Here is a 23,192-nt window from a genome sequence, read left to right on the forward strand (position 1 = left end):
TCCTTTAACCCACCAGTAGCACATCTAAGATTTTAAGGAGATGAACCTATATAAACATATTCTCTGGACTTTAAATGGTTAAATAAATTTATGATAAATATATAACCATTAAAAATGATAATAGAACCTGTATTTAGATGATAAAAGCAGGTTACAAAAGAGCAAGTATAACTGGGTCCCGTTTATATAAAATACCTATATGAATTTATATTGAAAAAGAGATATATGAAAGAATGTTTTTTTAAAATATTAACAGTAGAGGCACCTGGGTGGCTCAGAAGGTTAAGCCTCTGATTCTTGGTTTTGGCTCTGGTTATGATCTCAGGTTTGTGAGACTGGGCCCCATGTGGGACTCTGTGCTCAGCTCAGAGTCTGCTTGAGATTCTCTCCTCCCCTCACCTGACCCCTCCCTGCCACACTCACCCTCGCTCATACACGTGTATGCACACCTGCTCTCTCTCTAAAATGAATAAAAAACAAAAAATAAAAATAATAGCAGTAAAATTTAGCAGTTGCTGTAATACTTTCCTCTTAATATATCTGCCTTGCATAAATAAAAAGCATTAAAGTCAATTTGTAAAAATAATAAAATGTTTAAAAAAGATGTCTATGAACACTGCTTCAAAAATATGTTACTTTGCTACAGGACTTCAAGACCATAGAGATATTCTAAGCCTTTGATTGAATAATCCTACTTCTGGTATATTACCTAAGAAAAACACCTAAAATACAACCTTCCAAAAGTACAGTATTATTACACTGCTTGTAAGAATAAAAATGCAAAAAATAAATAAATAAATAAAAATGCAGAGGTAACTTAATCACCTAGCAACACGGAAATGGTTCAAGTCAAGTGTACAGCCACTCAGGGAACTAAAGATTATGAACAAGAAAAATATTAATGTTAAATTAAGTGAAAATAATAAAAGTTAGGATACAGAATCATATGTAATTAGATCACAGATATGATCAATAAATATGGAAATAAATGTTCGAGTTTGGAAGGACATATATGACCTTTCATAGTACCATCTAGGGACTACTGACCACCTCCTCCTTTTGAAATACTCATTCGTGGTGGGGGAGGCAAGATGGCCGAAGAGTAGGGGACCTCATTTTATCTGGTCCCTGAATTTAGCTAGATATCAAATCATTCTGAATACCCATGAATTCAACTTGAGATGTAAGAAAATATCTGGAGCTCTACTCATAGTTTTTGCAAGGTAGGACATGCAGAGAAGTGATTCTGAAGGGATATGTCATAAGATAAACAGTGGGCGGGAGGGAGCCTCTTAAGCCAGCTACCAGAAAGTGATATAGCTCCAAAGGGCAAAATCGGAACTCTTAGAAATCAGCTCCAGTGAGAGACATCCCTACTTGAAAGGTGCTCAGGTGGTGAAACGGGGCAGAATTCTAGACAAGAAAGTATGTTCTCAGGATCCCTGGAGTCACAGAAAGAATGGGGATGCCTGAGCTGGTAGAGTTCCCAAGCATTGGAGCGGAGAAACATTATAGTCAGGGAGCCCAGGAGAGCGCCCTCAGCTCAGTTTGCCATAAAACATGAGCCACAGCGTAATCAAGTGATGGTTTGCTACATGGGGACCCTACAAAGGACAGGAACACAGGAACCCTCCACCTTCTCCTGGGAGGGTCCGGGTGGCTGTGCACACCACCAAGGGGAGAGCTCTCAGTGCCAGAGCCCTGTGAAAAACAACAAAGCAGCGATCCTCTCCTTACCCCAGAAGGGGCAGATCAGCTCTCAGGGTGGGGATCTGTAAAGGACAGTAATAGGCGACCTTCTGTCTTCCCCTGGGAGGAGTGGAGCGGGTTCATGCAGGATTGGGCGGATCACTCTCTGAGCCAGGGCCCTGCAAAACGCACAAATCAGTGACTCTCCACCTTCCCCTGGGAGAATCCCACCGCAGGAGTCTATAGAGTTTGGCAGACATAAAAGTGAAGACCATTTATTCCTGAGGGTTTACTGCAGAGAATGGGCCACGATCTTTTGATCTTTCAAAAGGCTCTGGGGCTAGAGATCCAGCATGGCCATTTTTGTTTTGATCCTCTGAAGAGGCACAGAAAGTTTTCAGAGAACAAAAGCCACATAGAGCAACCAAAAACAGCTTACACTGAGCTCTGCCCCTCAGTGTAATGAGGGGTCCAGTACAACTCTGCCAAGGTACAGAAACCTGAGAATCAGCATAGCAGACCCCTCCTGCTGGAAGGAAGATGAGCTGGAAGAACAGTGAACAGCAAATTTATAGACCACATAGGACTGTAAAACTCAGAGTGAGAGAGGGTAAATAGTATATAGAATTCAAGGTTTTTCCTCATGATTCATTTATTTTTCAGTCTAAAATTTTCCATTTCTTTTTTTTTCTCTTTTCCCTTTTCAACTAGTTTCTTATTTTATCAACCTTTGATTTTAAAATATTTTTTAACTTATTTTTTTATATTTACATTTCATATGTATACTCTTCATTTTTGGCTTCCTTTCACTCTATTCAATTTTATTTTTGTATATATATACACATATATAAATTTTACATTCTTTACAATTTGGGATTTAGCATCTCCTAATACACAGACCAAAATACTCAGGACCAACTGCATCACCCTGTTTTGTCCATCCTGTGAGATTATAGTCTTTTATTCCATTCCCCTTTATTTTTCTTCCTTTAAAAATTTTTTTTTCTTTTTCTTCTTCTTTTCTGGTTTCTAATCTCTTTGGATTTGTCTAGTGTATATCTTAACTTGGGTTGTGGTTGATATTTTTGAAAGTACTCACTCATTCATCTTCTCTTCTCTGGGCAAAATAACTAGAAGGAGGAATTCACAACCAAAGAAAGAACCAGAGGTAATACTCTTTGCCACAGATATAAGTAAAATGTCAAAGATGGAATTCCAGATAACAATTATAAAGTTACTAGCTGGGCCTGAAAAAAGCATGAAAGACTCTAGAGAATCTACTAGTACAGAAATGAGATCTAATGCTCTGACATGCAGTCTAAATTGGATGCTCTAACAGCTAGGGTAAATGAGGCAGCAGAGAGAGTAAATGACATAGAAGACAAGTTGATGGAAAGGAAGGAAGCTGAGGAAAAGAGAGAAAAACAACTAATGGACCATGAGGGCAGGCTTCGAGAAATCAAAGATGCCACACAACTTAAAAATATTGGAACTACTGGAATCCCTGAGGGAGAGGAAAGAGAGAGAGAGGACCAGAAAGTATATTTGAGCAAATCATAGCTTAGAACTTTCCTAATCCGGGAAAGGAAATAGGCATTCACGCCCAAGAGGTAGAGACGTATAATAGTGAAGACTGAAAATTTCAGGGATAAAGAAAAACTCCTGAATGCAGCTCAATACAAGAAGTCCTTAACCTCGAGGCATAGGAACACTAGACTGGCTTCAGATCTACCCATAAAGACCTGGCAGGCCAGAAAGGGCCAGCATGATATAGTCAGGGTACTAAATGAGAAAAACATGCAGCCAAGAATACTTTATCCAGCAAGCCTCATTCATTTGGAAGGAGAGATAAAGGGCTTCCAGGACAGACAGAAACTGAAAGAATATGTCACCACCAAGCCAGCCCTGCAAAGAATACTAAGGGAGATACTGTAAGCAAAGAGAGAGCCTAAGAGTAACATAAACCAGAAAGAAACAAACACAATCTACAGAAACAGGGACTTTATAGGTAATAAAACGGCACTAAATTCACATCTTTCAATAGTTACTCTGAATGTAAATGGGCTAAATGCCCCACTCAAAAGACACAGGGTATCAGATTGGATGAAAAAGCAAGACCCATCAGTATGCTATCTACAAGAGACTCATTTTAGACCTAAGGACACCTTCAGATTGAAAGTGAGGGGGTGGAGAACCATTTCCCATGCTAAAAGCCCTCTAAAGAAAGCTGGGGTAACAATCCTCATTATCAAACTAATTAGACTTTAAACCAAAGACTGTAGGAAGAGATGCAGAGGAGCACTATATCATACTTAAATGGTATACCTAACAAGAAGATCTAACAATTTTAAATATTTATGCTCCTAATATGGGAGCAGCCAATTATATCAACCAATTAATAACCAAATTAAAGAAACATTAATAATAACACAATAATAGTAGGGGACTTCAACACCCCACTCACAGCAATGGACAGATAATCCAAGCAGGAGATCGACAAGGAAACAAGGACACTGAATGACACACCGGACCACATGGACTTCACAGATATATACAGAACATTCCGTCCTAAAGCAACAGAATACACATTCTTCTCGAGTGCAAATGGAAATTTCTCCAGAAGAGATCACATACTGGGTCACAAATCCAGTCTCAGTACCAAAAGACTGGGCTCATTCTCTGCATATTTTCAGACCACAACACTTTGAAACTTGAACTCAAACACAAGAGGAAATTTGGAAGGAACTCAAACACTTGGAGGTTAAAGAGTATCCTATTAAAGAATGAATGGGTCAACCAGGAAATTAAAGAAGAATCTTAAAAATTCATGCAAACTAATGAAAATGAAAACACAACTGTATGAAACCTTTGAGATACAGGAAAGGTGGTCCTAAGAAGGAAGTACATTGCATACAAGCCTCTCTCAAAAAATAGAATAATCCCAACACAGCCTAACCTTGCACTTAAAGGAGCTGGAGAAAGAAGAGCAAAGTCTAAGCCAAGCACGAAAAGAGAAATAATAAATATCAGAGCAGAAATCAATGAAATAGAAACCAGAATAGTAGAACAGATCAGCAGAACTGAAAGCTGATTCTTTGAATTAATAAGATCAATAAACCCCCAGCTAGACTTAGCAAAAAAAAAAAAAAAAAAAAAAAAAAGAGAGAGAGAGAGAGAGTAAAGACTCAAATTAATAAAATCATGAAAGAGAGGAGAGATCACAACCAACACAAAGGAGATACAAATGATATTACGAACATATATGAGCAACTATGTTCCAACAAATTAGGAATTCTGGAAGAAAACAGATGCATTCCTGGAAACTTAAAAACTACCAAAACTGAAAGAGGAAGAAATAGAAAACCTGAACAGACCCATAACCAGCAAGGAAACTGAAGTAGTCCTCAAAAACTTCCCAAAACAAATGGCTTCCCAGGAGAATTCTATCAAACATTTAAAAAGAAGAAATAATACCTATTCTTCTGAAGCTGCTTTAAAAAAATAGAAATGGAAGGAAAACTTCCAAATTCTTTCTACGAGGCCAGCATTACCTTGATCCCCAAACCAGATAAAGACCCCACCAAAGGGGATCCCTGGGTGGCTCAGCAGTTTAGTGCACCTGCCTTTGGCCCAGGGCATGATCTTGGAGTCCCAGGATCAAGTCCCACATCGGGCTCCCTGCATAGGGCCTGCTTCTCCCTCTGCCTGTGTCTCTGCCTCTCTCTCTGTGTCTCTCGAGAATAAATAAATAAATTAAAAAAAAAAAAGACCCCACCAAAAAGGAGAATTACAGACCAATATCCCTGATGAACATGGATGCAAAAATTCTCACCAACATACTAGCCAATAGGATCCAACAGTACATTAAAAGGATTATTCACCACAACCAATTGGGATTTATTCCTGGGCTGCAAGGGTGGTTCAACATTCACCAATCAATAAACATGAGAGATCACATTATAAAGAAAAGAACCACATGATCCTCTCAAATAATGCAGAAAAAGCATTTTAAAAAATATAGCATCCTTTCTTGATTAAAACTCTTCACAGTTTAGGGATAGACAGAAGATACCTCAATATCATAAAAGCCATCTACAAAAAGCCCACAGCAAATACCATTCTCAATGGGGAAAAACAGAGCTTTTCCCCTAAGATCAGGAACATGACAGGGATGTCCATTATCACCACTATTGCTCAACAAAGTACTGGAAGTCCTAGCCTCAGCAATCAGACAACAAAAAGAAATAAAAGGCACTCAAATTGACACAGAAGTCAAACTCCCAGTCTTCACAGATGACACGGTACTCTATGTGGAAAACCCAAAAGACTCCACCCCAAAATTGTGAGAACTCGTTCAGCAATTCAGCAAAGTGACAGGATATAAAATCAACACACAGAAACCAGTTGCATTTCTATACACTGACAATGAGACAGAAGAAAGAAATTAAGGAATCGATCCCATTTACAGTTGCACCAAAAACCGTAAGATACCTAGGAATAACCAGAGAGGTAAAGGATCTGTACTCTAAAAACTAAAGAGCACTTATGAAAGAAACTAAAGAAAACACAAAGAAATGGAAAAACATTCAATGCCCATGGACAGGAAGAATAAATATTATTAAAATGTCTATGATACACAGAGCAATCTACACATTTGATGCGATCCCTATCAAAATATCATAGACATTTTTCATAGAGCTGGAACAAATAATCCTAAGACTTGTATAGAATCAGAAAAGACCCCAAACAGCTAGAGGAATGTTGAAAAATAAAACCAAAGCTGGGGGCATCACAATTCCAGATTTCAAGCTGTATTACAAAGCTGTGATCAAGACTGTATGGTACTGGCACTAAAACAGACACATGGATCAATGGAACAGAATTGAGACCCCAGAAATGGGCACTCAACTCTATGGTTAGCTAATCTTTGACAAAGCAGGAAAGACTATCCACTGGAAAAAGGACAGTCTATTCAATAAATGGTGCTGGGAAAACTGGACAGCCACATGCAGAAGAATGAAACTAGACTACTTCCTTCTATCTATACACGGAGATAAACTCAAAATGGATGAAAGACCTAAAGGTAACATAGGAATCCATCAAAATCCTAGGAGAACACAGGAAGCAACCCCTTTGACCTCTGCCTCAGCAACTTGTGCTAGACACATCCCCAGGGGCAAGGGAGACAAAGGCAAAAATGAACTACTGGGACTTCATCAAAATAAAAAGCCCAGGGGCAGCCCTGGTGGTGCAGCGGTTTAGTGCCGCCTGCAGCCCAGGGCGTGATCCTGGAGACCCAGGATCGAGTCCCACGTCAGGCTCCCTGCATGGAACCTGCTTCTACCTCTGCCTGTGTCTCTGCCTCTCTCTCTCCCTCTGTATCTCTCATGAGTAAATAAAATCTTTAAAAAAATAAAAAAATAAAAAAATAAATAGCCTTACACAGTAAAGAAAACCGTCCAAAAAGCTAAAAGACAACCTACAGAATGGGAGAAGATATTTGCAAATGACACATCAGATAAAAAGTTAGTAACCAAGATCTAGAAAGAACTTATCAGACTCAACACCCAAAACACAAATAATCCAATCAAGAAATGGGTAGAAGACATGAACAGACATTTCTCCAAAGAAGGTATACAAATGGCCAACAGACACATGAGAAAATGTTCCACATCACTTGGCATCAGGGAAATACAAATCAAAACCACAATGAAATACCACCTCACACCAGTCAGAATGGCTAAAATGAACAAGACATGAAACAACAAATGTTGGAGAGGATGTGTAGCACTATTCGTGGGAATGCAAGCTGGTACAGCCACTCTGGAAAACAGAGTGTAGGTTCCTCAAAAAATTAAAAATAGAGCTACCTTTCCACCTACTAATTGTACTACTAGGTATTGACCCCCAAAATATTAATGTTATGATCTGAAGGGGCACCTGCATCCCAATGTTCGTAGCAGCAATGTCCATGATAGCCAAACTGTGGAAAAAGCTGAGATGTCCATCAACAGATGAATGGATAAAGAAGATGTGGTATACATATACAATGGAATATTACTCTGCTTACCATTTACATCAACCTGGATGGAACTGGAGGGTATTATGCTGAGCAAAATAAGTCAAACTGAGAAAGAGAATCATCATATGGTTTCACTCACATGTGGAATACAAGAAAAAGCGCAGAGGATCATAGGGTAAGAGAGAGAAAACCGAAGAAGTCATCAGAGAATGAGAAAAACCATGCGAGACTCTTATCTATAGGAAACAAACTGAGGGTTGCTGGAGGGGAGGTGGGTAAGGTGATGGGGGTAATTGGGTGATGGGCATTAAATAGGCCCACATGTGATGTGATGAGTACTGGGTGTTATACAGAACTGACAAATTATGAACACTATATCTGAAACTAATGATGTACTATATGTTGGCTTAACTGAATTTAAATAATTTTTTTTAGAAAGAAAAGAAATACTCTTTGGCTTTTGTGACACCAGTTTCTCCTAGTTTTCCTTCTACTGCTCTAGGCACTATCAGTCTCCTGGGCTGGTTCACCATCACTTGCCTGATCATTAAATGTAGGGGTTCCTCAAATTCAGTATTAGCCCACACAGCCTACTGACGTATCTAGCATAGACCTCTCTCTCTGCTGAGCTCTGGTCCCTTATATCAAAACCTACCAGAAACACCCACTTTGGTATCTCAAACTCAGCTTTTGCAGAATGTATCAGATTAAGGAGGCTCAAACCGAGATGCACTCCAACATTTCCTATTTTGAGTGAATACTACTTACATTCATCGAGTTGCAAAAGCCAGAAACCCGGGAGCCAAAACGGTCACATCAACTGATATATTAGATGCCTTACCAAGTCTCATCTGTTACCTTTTAATTCCATAACACAATCTCATTTCACCTCAACAACTTAAGAGTTTCCTAACTGTTCTCCAGCATCTGCTCTGGTGCCATGTAACCTGTCTCCATGTAGCAGCCAATGGGATCTTTTTATTTTTTCTTTTATTTTTTCTTTTTATTTTTTTTAAAATTTTTATTTATTTATGATAGTCACACAGAGAGAGAGAGAGAGAGAGGCAGAGACATAAGCAGAGGGAGAAGCAGGCTCCATGCACCGGGAGCCCGACGTGGGATTCGATCCCGGGTCTCCAGGATCGCGCCCTGGGCCAAAGGCAGGCGCTAAACCACTGCGCCATCCAGGGATCCCCGGATCTTTTTAAAAGCATAAACTTGATGCTATTTTCTCCTTAAAGGTCTGCACTGGTTTCCTACTATCTTAGTAATCATTTTCTGGAATGAAATCTCAAGGAAAATTGAAAAATTACAGACATGTCAAGTTGAAAAATGTCTAAACTGTACTTCTGTGTGTGAAAGGAATTTAATAAATACCTACTCTCTTAATTCCAGTAAGATCTTGTATACTTAATTCCCCCCCACCCTATATTTTAATATGAGATTTAAAACTAGTAAAGAGTCAGTAGAGAAAATGATCCTTATCTTGGGATTGTGCGAGTTCAAGCCCCAACCTAGGCAAAATAGGCAAAAAAAAAAAAAAAAAAAGGAGGAGGATGAAGAAGAAGGAAGGAAGGTTGGTCAGTGATTTTTTTCAGAGGGAATCTTCCAAATGCAACTACACATATGTAGGCACGATAAAATACACAGAATTACCTATAAAGTATCTGTCATACAAATTACATAACACCAAAAGAACGTATGCAGAAGAATTAACACTGTGACATACTCAACTGAATTTGACTCTTCAACAAGTTATTAGCATAAAAAATGGGAAGGAACGGGCGGACCCAGTGGCCCAGCGGTTTAGTGCCGCCTACAGCCCAGGGTGTGATCCTGGAGACCCCGATCGAGTCCCATGCTGGGCTCCCTGCATGGAGCCTGCTTCTCCCTCTGCCTGTGTCTCTGCCTCTCTCTCTTTCTGTCATGAATAAATAAAATCTTAAAAAAGAAAAAAAAAGCTAAGGAAGGAAGATGGTGGAGAAAGTGAAGTATCCCAAGGTTAAAGAGACTTAGGAGACACTAAGACCAAGACACCACAAAGGGCTGGTTATATTTTGTTTCTGTTGTGGTGGTGGTGAATTTTTTGTTAATAGTTTTACAATTCGCTCATCATACAATTCACCTAAAGTGTACAATTAAGTAATTTTTCACAGTTGTGAAATCATCATCACAATCAGTTTTAGAACATTTTCATTGCCTTCTCCCAAAAGACTCTAACATTAGCAGTTACCTCAATAGTTTGCTCCAACTACTCCAGCCCTAGGCAAACACTGTTCTGTCTTCTTTATATACATTTACCTTTTCTGGATTTTTCATATACATGGAATCATATAGTATTTGGTCTTTTGTGACTTGCTTCTTCCACTGTCAATATTTTCAAAGTTCTTTCATGTTGTAGAATGCACCAAAAACATCATCCCTTTTAACCACCAAACAATATTCCACTGTACAGATGTAAACCATTTTATTTATTCATTTGTCCACTCATGGACATCAGAGTTATTTCCACTTTTTGGCTACTATGAATCATGCTTCTATGAACATTCATGTATAAATTTCTCTTGTGCACACATAACTTCATTTCTCCTGTATATACCTGGAAGTGGAGTTGCTGAGTCATAGAGCAAATTGATGTTAAATCTTTTCAAGAGGGATCCCTGGGTGGCGCAGCGGTTTGGCGCCTGCCTTTGGCCCAGGGCGCGATCCTGGAGACCCGGGATCGAATCCCACGTCAGGCTCCCGGTGCATGGAGCCTGCTTCTCCCTCTGCCTGTGTCTCTGCCTCTCTCTCTCTCTCTCTGTGACTATCATAAATAAATAAAATTAAAAAAAAAAATCTTTTCAAGAAGTGCCAGACTTTTTCCAAATGTGCTACAGAGTTTTACATTTTCACCAGCAGTGTATGAGTTTCAATTTCTTCATTCACATTTTGGTCACAATTAAGATTATCTGTTTTTGTTGTTGTTTTTTAATTTTAGTCATCCTATGGGTAGGATATATCAATGTTTTGATTTGCATTTCCCAAATTAGTAATGCTGAACATTTCATGTGCTAATTGACCATTTGTATATGATTTTTAGAGAAATGTCTAATCAGATCCATAGTGCATTTTAAATTAGGTTTTCTTTTTATTACTGAGTTATAAGCCTTTTTAAAAAATATTTCAGATGGAAGTCCCTTATCAGATACATGATTTGAAAAATAGTTTCTTCATTAAGTAGGGTTATCTTTTGACTCTCATGATGGTATCCTCTGAGGCATAAAAGTTAAAAAAAAAATTTCATCTTAGATTTCATTTTTTATTAGTTAGAATTTTCTCAACAATGGAGGTTTGTGTGTCTTCTGGATTTGGCCTCAACAACAATTCACATTTACTGGAATGTGGTTTTATCAAGGCAATGTAATAGGCTGCAGAGATGCAGAAGCCAAATTTGTTGGCAACGCCCCCAAAGATAACCATACTTCAACCCTGCCTTCTTTTCCCATACTCCAACCCTGCCTATTACTCTGTTCATATCCAAATCTTTTGTAAATAATTAATATACACTGCTCTTTCCCCCAATTCCATGTTTTTCCACATGTTATTTCCACATCCCTTCCATTACTGAGATATGACCGACAAAACTGAATATATCTAAGGTCTATAATGTGGTCTTAACATATGCATACTTTGTGAAAAGACTACCAAAAGCAAGCTAATTAACATATCCAGTTATCCTTTTTTTTTTGGTGGTAAGAACACGTGAGATCTCATTGTAGTTTTGTTTTCATCTGTACTTCTCAGATTATCAGCGATATTGAGCTTTTCATATACCTGTTAACCATGTATATGTCTTCTTTGGAAAAATGTCTATTCATAGGGCACCTAGGTAGCTCAGTCAGTTGAGCATCCGACTCTTGATTTTGGCTCAGGTCATGATCAGGGTCATGGGATCAAGTCCAGCAAAGGGCTCTGTGCTCAGCAGGGAGTCATTTGAGATTCTTTCTCTCCCTCTGTCCTTCTGCAACCCTCCACCACACACATGCACGTCCACTCTCTCTCTAAAATAAGTAAATAAATCTTAAAAAAAAAAGTGTATTCAGGTCAACTCGTTTATTTAAGTAGTTAATTAAAATATTTTGATAAAGCCCAATTTACCCTTTTTCTTTGGTTTCTTATGCTTTGTGTCATATTTAAGAAAACACTGCCAAATCCAAAGGCACAATTTGCTTGTATGTTTTCTTTAAAAGAATTTTGTACTTTTTAACCTCTTACGTGTAGGCCTTGGGTACACTATGAGGTTCAGTTCTGGAGTCTGAATTCTATTCCCTTGATTTGTATATCTATTCTTATGCTAATATCACACTCTATTCATTACTGTATCTTTGCAGGAAAACTTAAAATCAAGAAGTGTGAATCCTCCAACTCTGTCCTTTCTCAACCTTGTTTTGGATATTCTGAGTCCCTGTATTTCCATTTGAATTTCAGGATGAGGTTATTAACTCCTGCAAAGATGCCAGCTGGGATTTTATAATAAAGGTTGCACTGAATATGTAGATCAGTTTAGGAAGCATGCTAGCTCAATCCATGAATAAGGATGTCATTCAATTTTAATTTCTTTCAACAATGTTTTACAGTTTTCAGAGCATGAGTTTTATTTACACTTCTTTTGAAAAACTGAGTCCTAAGTATTTTATTCTTTTTGATGCCACTGAAAATGGAACTGTTTTCTTAAACTCATTTTCAAATGGTTCATTGCTAGTATATACACACAATTGCTTTTCTGAATATTGAACTTGTATCCTTTAATCTTAATTTGTGTAATAGTTTTAACAGTTTTTTAGTGAATTCCTTAGGCTTCTACATAAACAAGATTATGTCATCTGCAAATAGTTTTACTTTCTTCCTGCTCTGGTTGGGTTTATTTCATTTCCTTGGCTAACTGCCCTGCACATGTCGAATAGAAGAGGTGGGAGTATTCCTCTCTTCCTAATTTTAGAGAGAAATCATAGTTTTTCATCACTAAATATGATGTTAGCTGTGTAGGTTTTGTAGATATGCTTTATCAGGTTAAAGAAGTTCCCTTTTATCTCTTTTATCTCTAACTTTTCACAGCTTTTATCATAAAGGTATGTTGGACTGTCAAATGCTTTTTCTGTATCTACTGAGAAAATCTTGTGATTTTTGTCCTTATTCTACTGTTATCATGCATTACATGAGTTGATTTCTGGAGGATAAGTGAACCTTATATTCCTGGGATAAACTGCACTTGGTAATGGTATATAATTCTTTTTATAATGGCTGGATTCAATCTGTTTGTATTGGGTTGAGAATTTTTGTGTAATAGTAAGAGATTGGTTTCTAGTGTTTTTGTGATATATTTGTCTGGTTTTGTTATCACTATGATACTGGCCTCATAAAATGAGTTGGTAAGTGTGAGATCCTTCTCTATATTTGAGAAGAGTTTGTAAAGAATTTATATATTAATTTTTTAAATGTCTGGTAGATTTCACCAGTGAAGTCATATGGGCCTGTATTTTTCTTTGTAGGCAGTCTTTTGATTAATTTAATGTCCTTGTTACAGATCAATTTAACTTTTCTATTTCTTCTTGAGTCATTTTTGACAGTTTCTGTATCTCTAGGAAGTTGTCACTTATTTATCTTATTAGCTCATGATTATTCATAGTATTTCCTTATAACCTTTCTACTTCTATAGACTGGTAACGTCTCCACTTTTATTCCCAATTTTAGTAATCCTGGTTTGGTTTCCTCTTTACTTTGCCAATCTTGTTAAAGGTTTGTCAAGTTTCAAAATCTTTGCAAAGAACCAACTTTCACTTCTTTTGATTTTGGGTTTTTTTTTTCTTTTTTTTTTAAGATTTTATTTATTTATTCATGAGAGACACAGAGAAGGAGGCAGAGACATAGGCATAGGAGTCCTTTATCAGGCTCTGTACAGGGAGTCTGATAAAGGACTTGATCCCAGGATCACGACCTGAGCCAAAGGCAGACACTCAACCACTGAGCCACCCAGGTGCCTCGCTCTGCTGTTTTTCTACTGTCTATTTCATTAGCTTTTGCTCTACTCTTTAGTACTTCTTTCCTGCTGGCTTTAGGATTAGTTTATGGGACTATTTCAGTGTCTTTTGGTAGAAGGTTACATTACAGAGATTGTTCATCTTTTCTAAGGTAGGCATTTGCAGCTGCACATTTCTAAGTATTGTCCTAGCTGTATCCCATGCATCCTGGTACATGTATTCTCTTTTTTTTTTTTTTTCATCTTGTTTTCTAATTTTCCTTGTGATTATTTCATTGGCCAGTTGTTTAGGTATATATTATTTAATTTCCATATATTTGTGATTTTCTCAAATTTTTTCTGTTACTGACTTCTAATTTCATTCCACTATGGTCAGAAAACATACCCTGTATAATTAAGATTTGTTTTATGAAAAAAAAAAAAAAAGATTTGTTTTATGGTCTGCCATATGGGCTAGGCTGGATAATGTTCCAGATGCACTTGAGAGGAATGTATACTCTAAAACTGAATGGAGTGTTCTAATGAATATGTGCCTTGTTAGGTTCTAATTTGAACTAAATATAAAAAAGCACTGAGAGCCACCTATAGACATCTATATATGGACCGGTTAATAAGTATTTTAGTAAGATCTCTAAGCTTCCACAATTTTACTGATTCTTGCATTCTAAATATATATAACAGAAATTATTACTTCAAATTTTATAGGCTAGAAATTCTAGGTTATTTTTCTTCTGGAATCAATACATAGAGGGAAACAATACTAAAAGCTTCATTTAGGGTCTCTAACAGATTCCCAAAATATGAATGAACTTTGACGTATAGAATCAAGATGTTATAAGCAGTTATTTTTAAATACACAAAACAGTCAATTACCTAGCATTCAGGATATATGTAGAAATGAGATAATAGCCAGTGCACAGAAAATACACGGTAATGAAAAGACCTGACAGGAAATCTATTGATACCAAATGTGTCAGTCCTAAAGGAAGCTCACAATTCTTGTAACAATTTTTTTGCATATCAACCTTCAGCTTTTCAACATGGAGAAAATACATAGATACAGATGGAGAGATATGGCTATCTTAGGGACCAGTACTTATGACAATCTTAGCTACCATATAAAGTTTCAAAGCTGTTTTAAACCATTATTTCATATTCTTTTACTATTTTAACTATGTAGTTTAGAATAGACTTTTGTACATCACTGAAACTTGAACTTTAATATTTTAGTAGATAATGAGTTATATCAACTTTAAAGAAAATTTTTATTTACAAAGGCAATAAAGCAATGAATAGCTAGCTCCTCATGGAAAACTGTATTGATGCTTATAACCTTAATAGAAATTTATTTCAATTTTGTTTTTCACCATGGATTATTAGAGACAAGACAGTAGAAAGTACATGCATTAAGTTCCAAATTTGCCATTTCCATCCTAGCCATGTAAAATAATAAAATCTCAAAACTCTCTTATCCTGCTTGTAAAATTGGCATGATAGGTGTGCTAATTATCTCACAAAAACTGTTATGAGGATTACATGAAAAAATAAATGTGGAAGCATTTTTAAAACTATGAATAATAGGTGATCCTGAGCTTACCTTGTCCCATGGGTGCACCCACACTAAACAGCTACACCAATGTAACTTACTATGCAAACAGCATGAAGACTGGAAGAACAGACAGACATTCCACAGTTAATTGTAGAGAGGAGGCAACTTCAAAAAGTGTAAGAGGGGTGGGATTTGGCTGGAAACCAAACCTCTGTTAAGACTAACCACAAATGGGAGGAATACCACAAGTACAGAGAAGCAAGATCAGACTCTACAGAGGCACTCCAGCCACTGGAGAGTTGAACTGGGAAGACTCGGAAGAGGAGTTACTATAACATCTGGCTTTGAAAACCAGTGGGGCCTAACTCTGGGAGCTTTTGAAATCAGATGGGCTTAACTCCAGGTATTTTGAAAATCAGCAGGCTTAACTCTAGGAGAGCCAGAGGGCAATAGGAAACTGAGTCCCCACCCTTAAAGAACCAGCATAACTCTAGCCCCAAGACACAGCACAGAAGCAGCAGTCTGAAAAGCACCTGGAGTTTATATAAAGAAGATTCATTTACTAATCTCAGAAGGTACAGTGGAGAGGCAGGGATCTTCAGATTCCTCTAAGAACAAAAGTGCCAGAGGGCCCCATTTTAATTTCCCTCCTCCAGACTTGATAGCCAGACACTTGTTGGAGCCAAGGCTAAAACTCTCCATCTATCTTGCTAACACTGCATGCCTCATGCCAGCCCAGTGTTCCCTTAAAAACCTGTCCCAACCGAAGGATCGCTTGCCAGGGATCCATCCAAAGCTGCTCCAGCCCCAACACACCCTGCAAACGCTCCAGAAGGGATGGGCATCACTCCAAAGTGACTCTTGCTCTGGGGAGGAGAAATAACCCCACACACTAGCACACCCACAGTTCCAGCAGCTGAGTCTTCTAGCTGGCTGCACTGGGAGAAAGCCCTGCCATTGGGTGCACTGGTGTCTATGGTAGAGAAGCCAAGCGCAGAATCTAGTCTGACTGCCAGCTCCACTGACAAAGGAAAGCCTCTTAGTTGGTCCTGCAGGTAGAAAGTAATGCTGCTCAGTACCCTGCAAGTGCAGCTGAGAGGTTAACTGCAGACTGCTGGCACCACCCACCTACAAGCCCATGGAAGCCTCAGACAAGTCCCTGAATGGCAAAAACCAAATTCTGCCCAGTATGCCAAGAGCAGGCAAAGCAGGATCACTGTAGCCAAGGGGGCTAAAGGCTCAGATCCAAAAGGAGAGCACACACAGCCCACATCAGAGACACATCTGGAGTACCTGGTCCTGGTCACTGGGGGCACAGCGCTACAGGGCACACAGGGACCTCTTCTATACAAGGCCAGCATTTTCAAGATGAAGTGATACTACTGACCTACCTAATACGTAGCAACAAACAAAGAGAGTTACATGAAATGAGAAAACAGAGAAATATGTCCCAAAGGAAAAAACAGGACAAAACCACAGCAAAAGAGCAAAGGGAAACAGAGATAGGTAATATGTAAAAAGATATTCAAGGCAGTATCTTTGATATTACTAATAAAGAACTCAAAGTAATGACCAAAAAGATACTCACTAAACTTCAGAAGAGTGTATGGATTCAGTGAGAACTTCAACACATACATAAAAGATACAAAAACAAAAACAAAAACAAAAAACAGTAAGAAATGAAGAATCTATTCAAATAAAAAATACAGGGCAGCCCCGGTGGCGTAGCGGTTTAGTGCCATTTGCAGCCCGGGGTGTGATCCTGGAGACCCAGGATCAAGTCCGTCGGGCTCCCTGCATGGAGCCTGCTTCTCCCTCTGCCTGTGTCTCTGCCTCTCTCTCTCGCTCTATATCTCTCATGAGTAAATAAAATAAAAAAATCTTAAAAAAAAAAAAATAACCAGAAACAAAAAGAATAACCAGAAACTTCCCTACTCATGTATAATCATGTATTACAGTCAGAATCAATCAGAACACTGCAGCAGTAAGTAGTACAGGAACAGACAGATCAATGGAACAGAGTAGTGAGTGCAGAAATAGACCCCACCTCATATATACATTTCTTATATAATATATATTTCATATACATTTCAAATCAATGGGTGAAATAGGAGTGACTCCACAAAGATAATTTACCATTTAAAAAACAAAACAAAAATGGGGGAATCCCTGGGTGGCTCAGCTAAAGTTTAGCAACTGCCTTTGGCCCAGGGCATGATCCTGGAGTCCCATCGAATCCCACATTGGGCTCACTGCATGAAGCCTGCTCCTCCCTCTGCCTGTGTCTCTGCCTCAATCTCTCTCTCTCTATGAATAAATAAATAAAATCTTTAAAATTAAAAAAAAGAAAGAAAATGGATCTCTACTACACTCTTTATACCAAAATATATCACAGATGAATTAAATATTTCAACCATGAAATAAATGAATAAATAACCATGAAATAAATAAAAAGCCTAGAAACATAAAAAAATACAAAGTTAAATATTTTCCAAATGTTGGGGCAAGAGAAGTCTATTTTAACACTGATGCGATGGTAAAAATAAAAGAAAGGATATGGATTTTACTACATAAAAATGTAAAACTTTTATATTCCACAGAATACTATTCATTCTAAAATTCATATAGAATCTCCAGGCAGAGTCAACAAAAAATGATCTTGAAAATGAAAAAAAGCTGAAGGTTTCACACTCCCTGATTTCAAACTTGGTGCAAAACTACAGTAATCAAAATAGTATGGTATTCGCATAGAGATATACGGGTCAATGGGATAGAGATTGTGAAATGATGTTTGTCATTCATGAGAGACGCCAATATCACTCAATAGGGAAAAAGACAGTCTCTTCAATAAATGGTGCTGGGAAAACTGGATATCCACATGTAAAAAACGAGCTACACTTTTATTTTGTAATAGAGACAGAGACAAAAAACCTGAAAACTAAAAATGAAGCAAAGACTTAAATGTAACTAAAACTAAACTAATTTCTTGAAGCATTTCTTGGCATGGCCCTTTTACTCCACCTACAAAGCCAGCAAGCATGGGCTGAGTCCCTGACCTGCTTTTCTGCCCCTCTGGTTAAAAGCTCACATGATTACTGAACTCACCCAGACAATACTGGTCAATCTCTACTGGAAGGTTATCTGATTAGCAACCATAATTCACTTCTACCACAGGATATAACATACAGGGATTAGGATACGAATTTCTTGAAGGAAGCAAGCCTTCCAGCAAGCAGAAAAGGCATTTAGAAGACAGATTCTAGGTAAGGATGAAAACTAGAAATAATTTTCTAAAATGAAACTCTAGGGCAGCCCGGGTGGCTCAGCGTTTAGCGCTGCCTTCAGCCCAGGGCTTGATCCTGGAGACCAGGGATGGAGTCCCACATCGGGCTCCCTGCATGGCGCCTGCTTCTCCCTCTGCCTGTGTCTCTGCCTCTCTCGCTCTCTCTCTCTGTGTCTCTCATGAATAAATAAATAAAATCTTAAAAAAAAAAAGAAAGAAACTCTAATAATTATGAAATTGTTTCTGAAAACATTAAACCAACAACTATAGATGTTCAGTCTAAAAAGTTTTAATATATTTCTTGTAGAATATAATCATCAACCTCTAATGACCACATAGACTAATGAGAAATCATGAGTACCAATATCCAAATTAATGTCTGTAACTTAAGAAAATGATCACTTCTTTTTGTTAATGAGAAGCCTCTTGCAAATAGACTTTTTATCCCTTCGTGACAAAAAAAACAAAATTATTTTAGTGGAATTGAAATCCTAAAATGATTGCTATCACGAATTATTCATAGCACTAATCATTTGCCTAACAATTATTCTGCCATTTTTATTTTATTTTATATATTTTTAAAATTTTTATGTATTTATTCATAAGATACACAGAGAGAGAGGCAGAGACATAGGCAGAGGTAGAAGTAGGCTCCCCATGGGGAACCCACTGTAGGACTCTTACCAGGACCCCAGGATTACGACCTGAGCTAAAGGCAGAGGCTCAACCACTGTGCCAACCAGGTGCCCCTATTTTGACATTTTTAGACTAAGTTTTTAACTTCTAGTCTCTATTTTTAAAAAGAAACTCCCATTATGCTAAGAAAAATAGAAGTATGAATTAATTTTAATGAAGTCTGAAGTGAATCATTTTATAACTACCAGTATGGTCAATTTTTTATGAAAAGTACTTTAAATATTTTTTCTCTTGTAACATATACACAGGCTCTCCAGTTTTATTCTCCATGAATCATATATAACAAATCAAAAAACAAACCTTTATACACTTTTCTCGAATATCATTTCTCTGAGAAGCAAATTTGAGTAGTGGCTTTTCACCATCCATTCCAGATTCTTCACTTTTTATTTTACTAAGGTGATGATCTGAAATCCAGTCCATGAAGACAGTTAAAAGTTCATAAACTTGTGCATTAAGTGGTACCTATATGTAAAAAATTAAGTCAAATATTTATTTCCACTCACAATCGCATAAAATTTCAAGAGCAAGCTTTAAATTTGGGGAACATAGAATAATTTACCTAAAAAGAAGGTCACTAAAATATGTAATGAATGACAAAGCTTCCCTAAACAAAGGAAATTCCAAATCAAATACCTCCAATTAACCTTAGAAACATGTTAAATGATGGCTGAGAGAGAAGAAAACCCATCTTAAATAAGAAACTGAGCAAAGGGTTGTAGAAGGGGAGGTGGGTGGTGATATAGGGTAACTGGGTGATGGGCACTAAGGAAGGCACACGAGATGAGAAGTGGGTATTATACCATATGCTCGCAAACTGAATTTTAATAAAATGAAATTCCTGGGAGAAAAATGTATGAGATGCAAATTAATTAATTAATTGATTGATAATTAAAAATATAGAAGATGTATGAGACAAAACGGAACTTTATTTCTGAATGAAGTAGATTTGAAAGCAGAAACAAGATTTTATTTATTTATTTTTTTAAGATTTTATTTATTTATTCATGAGAGGCAGAGACAGAGACACAGGCAGAGGGAGAAGCAGGCTCCATGCACAGGGAGCCCGACGTGGAACTCAATCAAACAAGATTTTAAATAACTCTCTCTTGTACCCTAACAGTTCTGTCTTCAGAGGAGCTGAGGTCCCATTATAATTAACAGGGTCCCATTAATAATTCAATATTTTACATGTAACAGAAAAATAGTTTCATTTTTCTGCATGTAGCTGTCCAATTTTCCCAGCACCATTTGTTGAAGAGACTGTCCTTTTTCCATTGGATATTCTTTCCTGCTTTGTCAAGGATTAGTTAACCATAGAGTTGAGGGTCCATTTCTGGGTTGTCTATTCTGTTCCATTTATCTTTGTGTCTGTTTTTTATGCCAGTACCATACTATCTTGATGATTACAGTTTTGTAATACAGCTTGAAGTACAGAACTGTGATGCCTCCAGCTTTGGTTTTCATTCTCAACATTCCTTTGGCTATTTGGGTTTTTTTCTGGTTCCATATAAATTTTAGGATTGTTCTGAACAGGGGTAATTGTAACGTATTTTTTTCAAACAGAAACTTTAGATGATAAGTTCAATCATTTTAGATACTAAGTATAAAAACATCTCCTTTAATAAACATGGAAAGTTGTATGACAGGAAAAAGGTGAAGGTGGGAATAGTGAAACATTTTCATTTACAACCACAAAAAATCTATTTACATATGTGTTGCCTGGCAGGCCAGAGCCAGCCCTACTTGTACAAGAAATCATAGGTCCAAGCCCAGAGAGAAGGCAGACCTTGGACTTGGAACCTCAGAAAAGATGTGCAGGTTGGTGTTGATGCCTTCACTGATGTCCCCTCCACCCACTTGGATTAACAGCTACTTCTTGTAGGAAAGAACTGAAAAAGACACAAGGGCACTTTCTAGGATGATGGAAATGTTCTAAATCTAGTTGTATGCTACATGAGTATAGGCATTTTCAAAATTGACTAAGCTATATACTTAACAACCTCTGCATTATGTTACTGTATGTTATACCTCAAAGTAAAAAAATCCTTAGGAAAAATAAACAAAGCCCATTCAGGCATGGATTGGAATCTAGACAGAAAATATTGAAAGCTTGTAGAATCTTCAAATACAATGAATAGTAAAGCTCTTAATAAGTTTAAGGTCTGCGTCTGAAACACTGCTGAAATTCTTTGTTTAGCTCTTGTAAATAAAAGCATATTAGAAATATTATACAAATATTTCCTGTAAAGCAATTATTATGGTGAATCCTTCCATAACACACAATGATGTTTGCCAAAAAATAAAATAAATAAAATAAATAAATAAATAAATAAATAAACATTCAAGAACAAAGCAAAAATGTCTTTGTTTTCTATTGGAAAAATTTTCTATTGTATCATACCTTGTGAGTTTTTGAGACTGGTACTTTTTCTTGTTTTAAACTTTTCATTTCATTGGCAGCATGCGAATTTCCTTTCAACCTCTGTATTGTCAAAAATTCATACTTCCTCTGCAACAATACATTTCCATGAATTAAAACACAATTGTTTAATTAAAGATAAGAAAACCCAAAAGTAATAATTTAAAATTCACTTGTGTCAAAAGAGCAGGCAACTTACCTGTAAATTATCTAAGCGAGCTTGAACTCTCTTAGCCTGAATCTCCATCTTCTTGTTTTCTTCACTTACTTCATTTAACTAAAGTGAGAAGATATTAAATATTTCAACATAAAAGTTAAGCTGATTTCATACTAAAGGTTTCCCAAATTATCTATCTTATCTAATCCATATAACCAAAAAATGTAACAAAACAGAGTTAGCAGTCATGACTAAAGATCATAGCTGATGGTAATTAGACATCGTAGAAATCATTTTGAAATGCATAAAAATACTGAATCACTATGATATACACCTGAAAACAATAGGATATTATACGCCAATTATAGTTCAATAAGATAATAAAAATTTTAATGTAAAAAAATATCATAGCTAAAATCATCATTGGTCCCTAAAGTACTAATAGTATCTAAGTTTACTTCATTCTATAAAATTTGCAAGTCTCTTGACATCTTACAAGTATATGTTTTAATGGGAAATGTCTTTTGATTGAACTTTTTATGTATATATAGAAAATGTACAAATTAACTATGTAGTGTAACTAATTATTGAAATTGGAATATATAAATTTAAGAACTGACATGTTTATAAATATTGAGTCTTCATATCCATAGTCTTCAATTTACCTAGATGTTCTCTATTTTCTTTTAACGTTTTGTACTTTTCAGTATATATATTATGCATATCTTTCCTTTAGATTTATTCCTGGAAAGCTATCTTTTTTGATGCTATTATCTGTGGTATCTTTCAATAAATAATACTATTTTACTGTTGCATATAAAAATACACTTGATTTTTGTATATTGAACTTACATCCAAAGATTCTCCTACATTTGCTTACCTGTCTGTATATTCATTTGGATACCTACATATACAGCTACATAATCATGTTATCAGTAGATAATTCTTATTTCTTCCTTTCCAATCCTTATCTTCTTTTTCCCTATCATACTAACTAGAACTTTCAGTACACTGTTCAATAGAAACAGTAAGTACTCTTACTTCCTTCTGATTTCAGAGGGAAAACACTTCAATAACTTATTTTGTTGTTGGATTTTTTTTTGTAGACACTTTATCAAAATTAAGTTCTCTTTTATTACTATTATCATGAGCTGATGAATTTTATTATCAGTAGAAATTACTATTTTTCTCCTTATCAGATAATGTGTTTCAAATGAGAAACCTTTGTATTCCTCTATTAAATCCACTCAGTTGTATTATTTTATGTATTGCTAGATTCAATTTCCCAATTTGCATCTATATTCATGCAACTGGTTTGAATCTTACTTTTCTTGTAACAATTTTGACACATTTAG

General features: G+C 36.7%; 1 protein-coding gene across 10 annotated transcripts in view; it reads right to left on the reverse strand.

Moving 5' to 3' along the window:
• The window catches only part of CCDC138 (coiled-coil domain containing 138), a 111,095-nt gene that overhangs the window by 45,712 nt on the left and 42,191 nt on the right, over positions 1 to 23,192 (reverse strand). For 9 of the 10 annotated variants that reach the window (XR_013389248.1, XM_077914849.1, XM_077914847.1 and 6 more), the window contains 3 exons: positions 21,880 to 21,957; positions 21,663 to 21,770; positions 19,559 to 19,723 (listed from right to left, as the gene is read on the reverse strand). Coding sequence is in view for 9 of the 10 variants with exons in the window: in XM_077914847.1 (XP_077770973.1) it covers positions 19,559 to 19,723; positions 21,663 to 21,770; positions 21,880 to 21,957 (351 nt within the window). In the remaining variant the exon portion in view is untranslated. The remainder of the gene's footprint in view (positions 1 to 19,558; positions 19,724 to 21,662; positions 21,771 to 21,879; positions 21,958 to 23,192) is intronic. The other variant, XM_077914848.1, reaches the window with a different exon arrangement.

The sequence above is a fragment of the Canis aureus genome, chromosome 11 (genome assembly GCF_053574225.1).
Source record: "Canis aureus isolate CA01 chromosome 11, VMU_Caureus_v.1.0, whole genome shotgun sequence".
Lineage (NCBI taxonomy): Eukaryota > Metazoa > Chordata > Mammalia > Carnivora > Canidae > Canis > Canis aureus.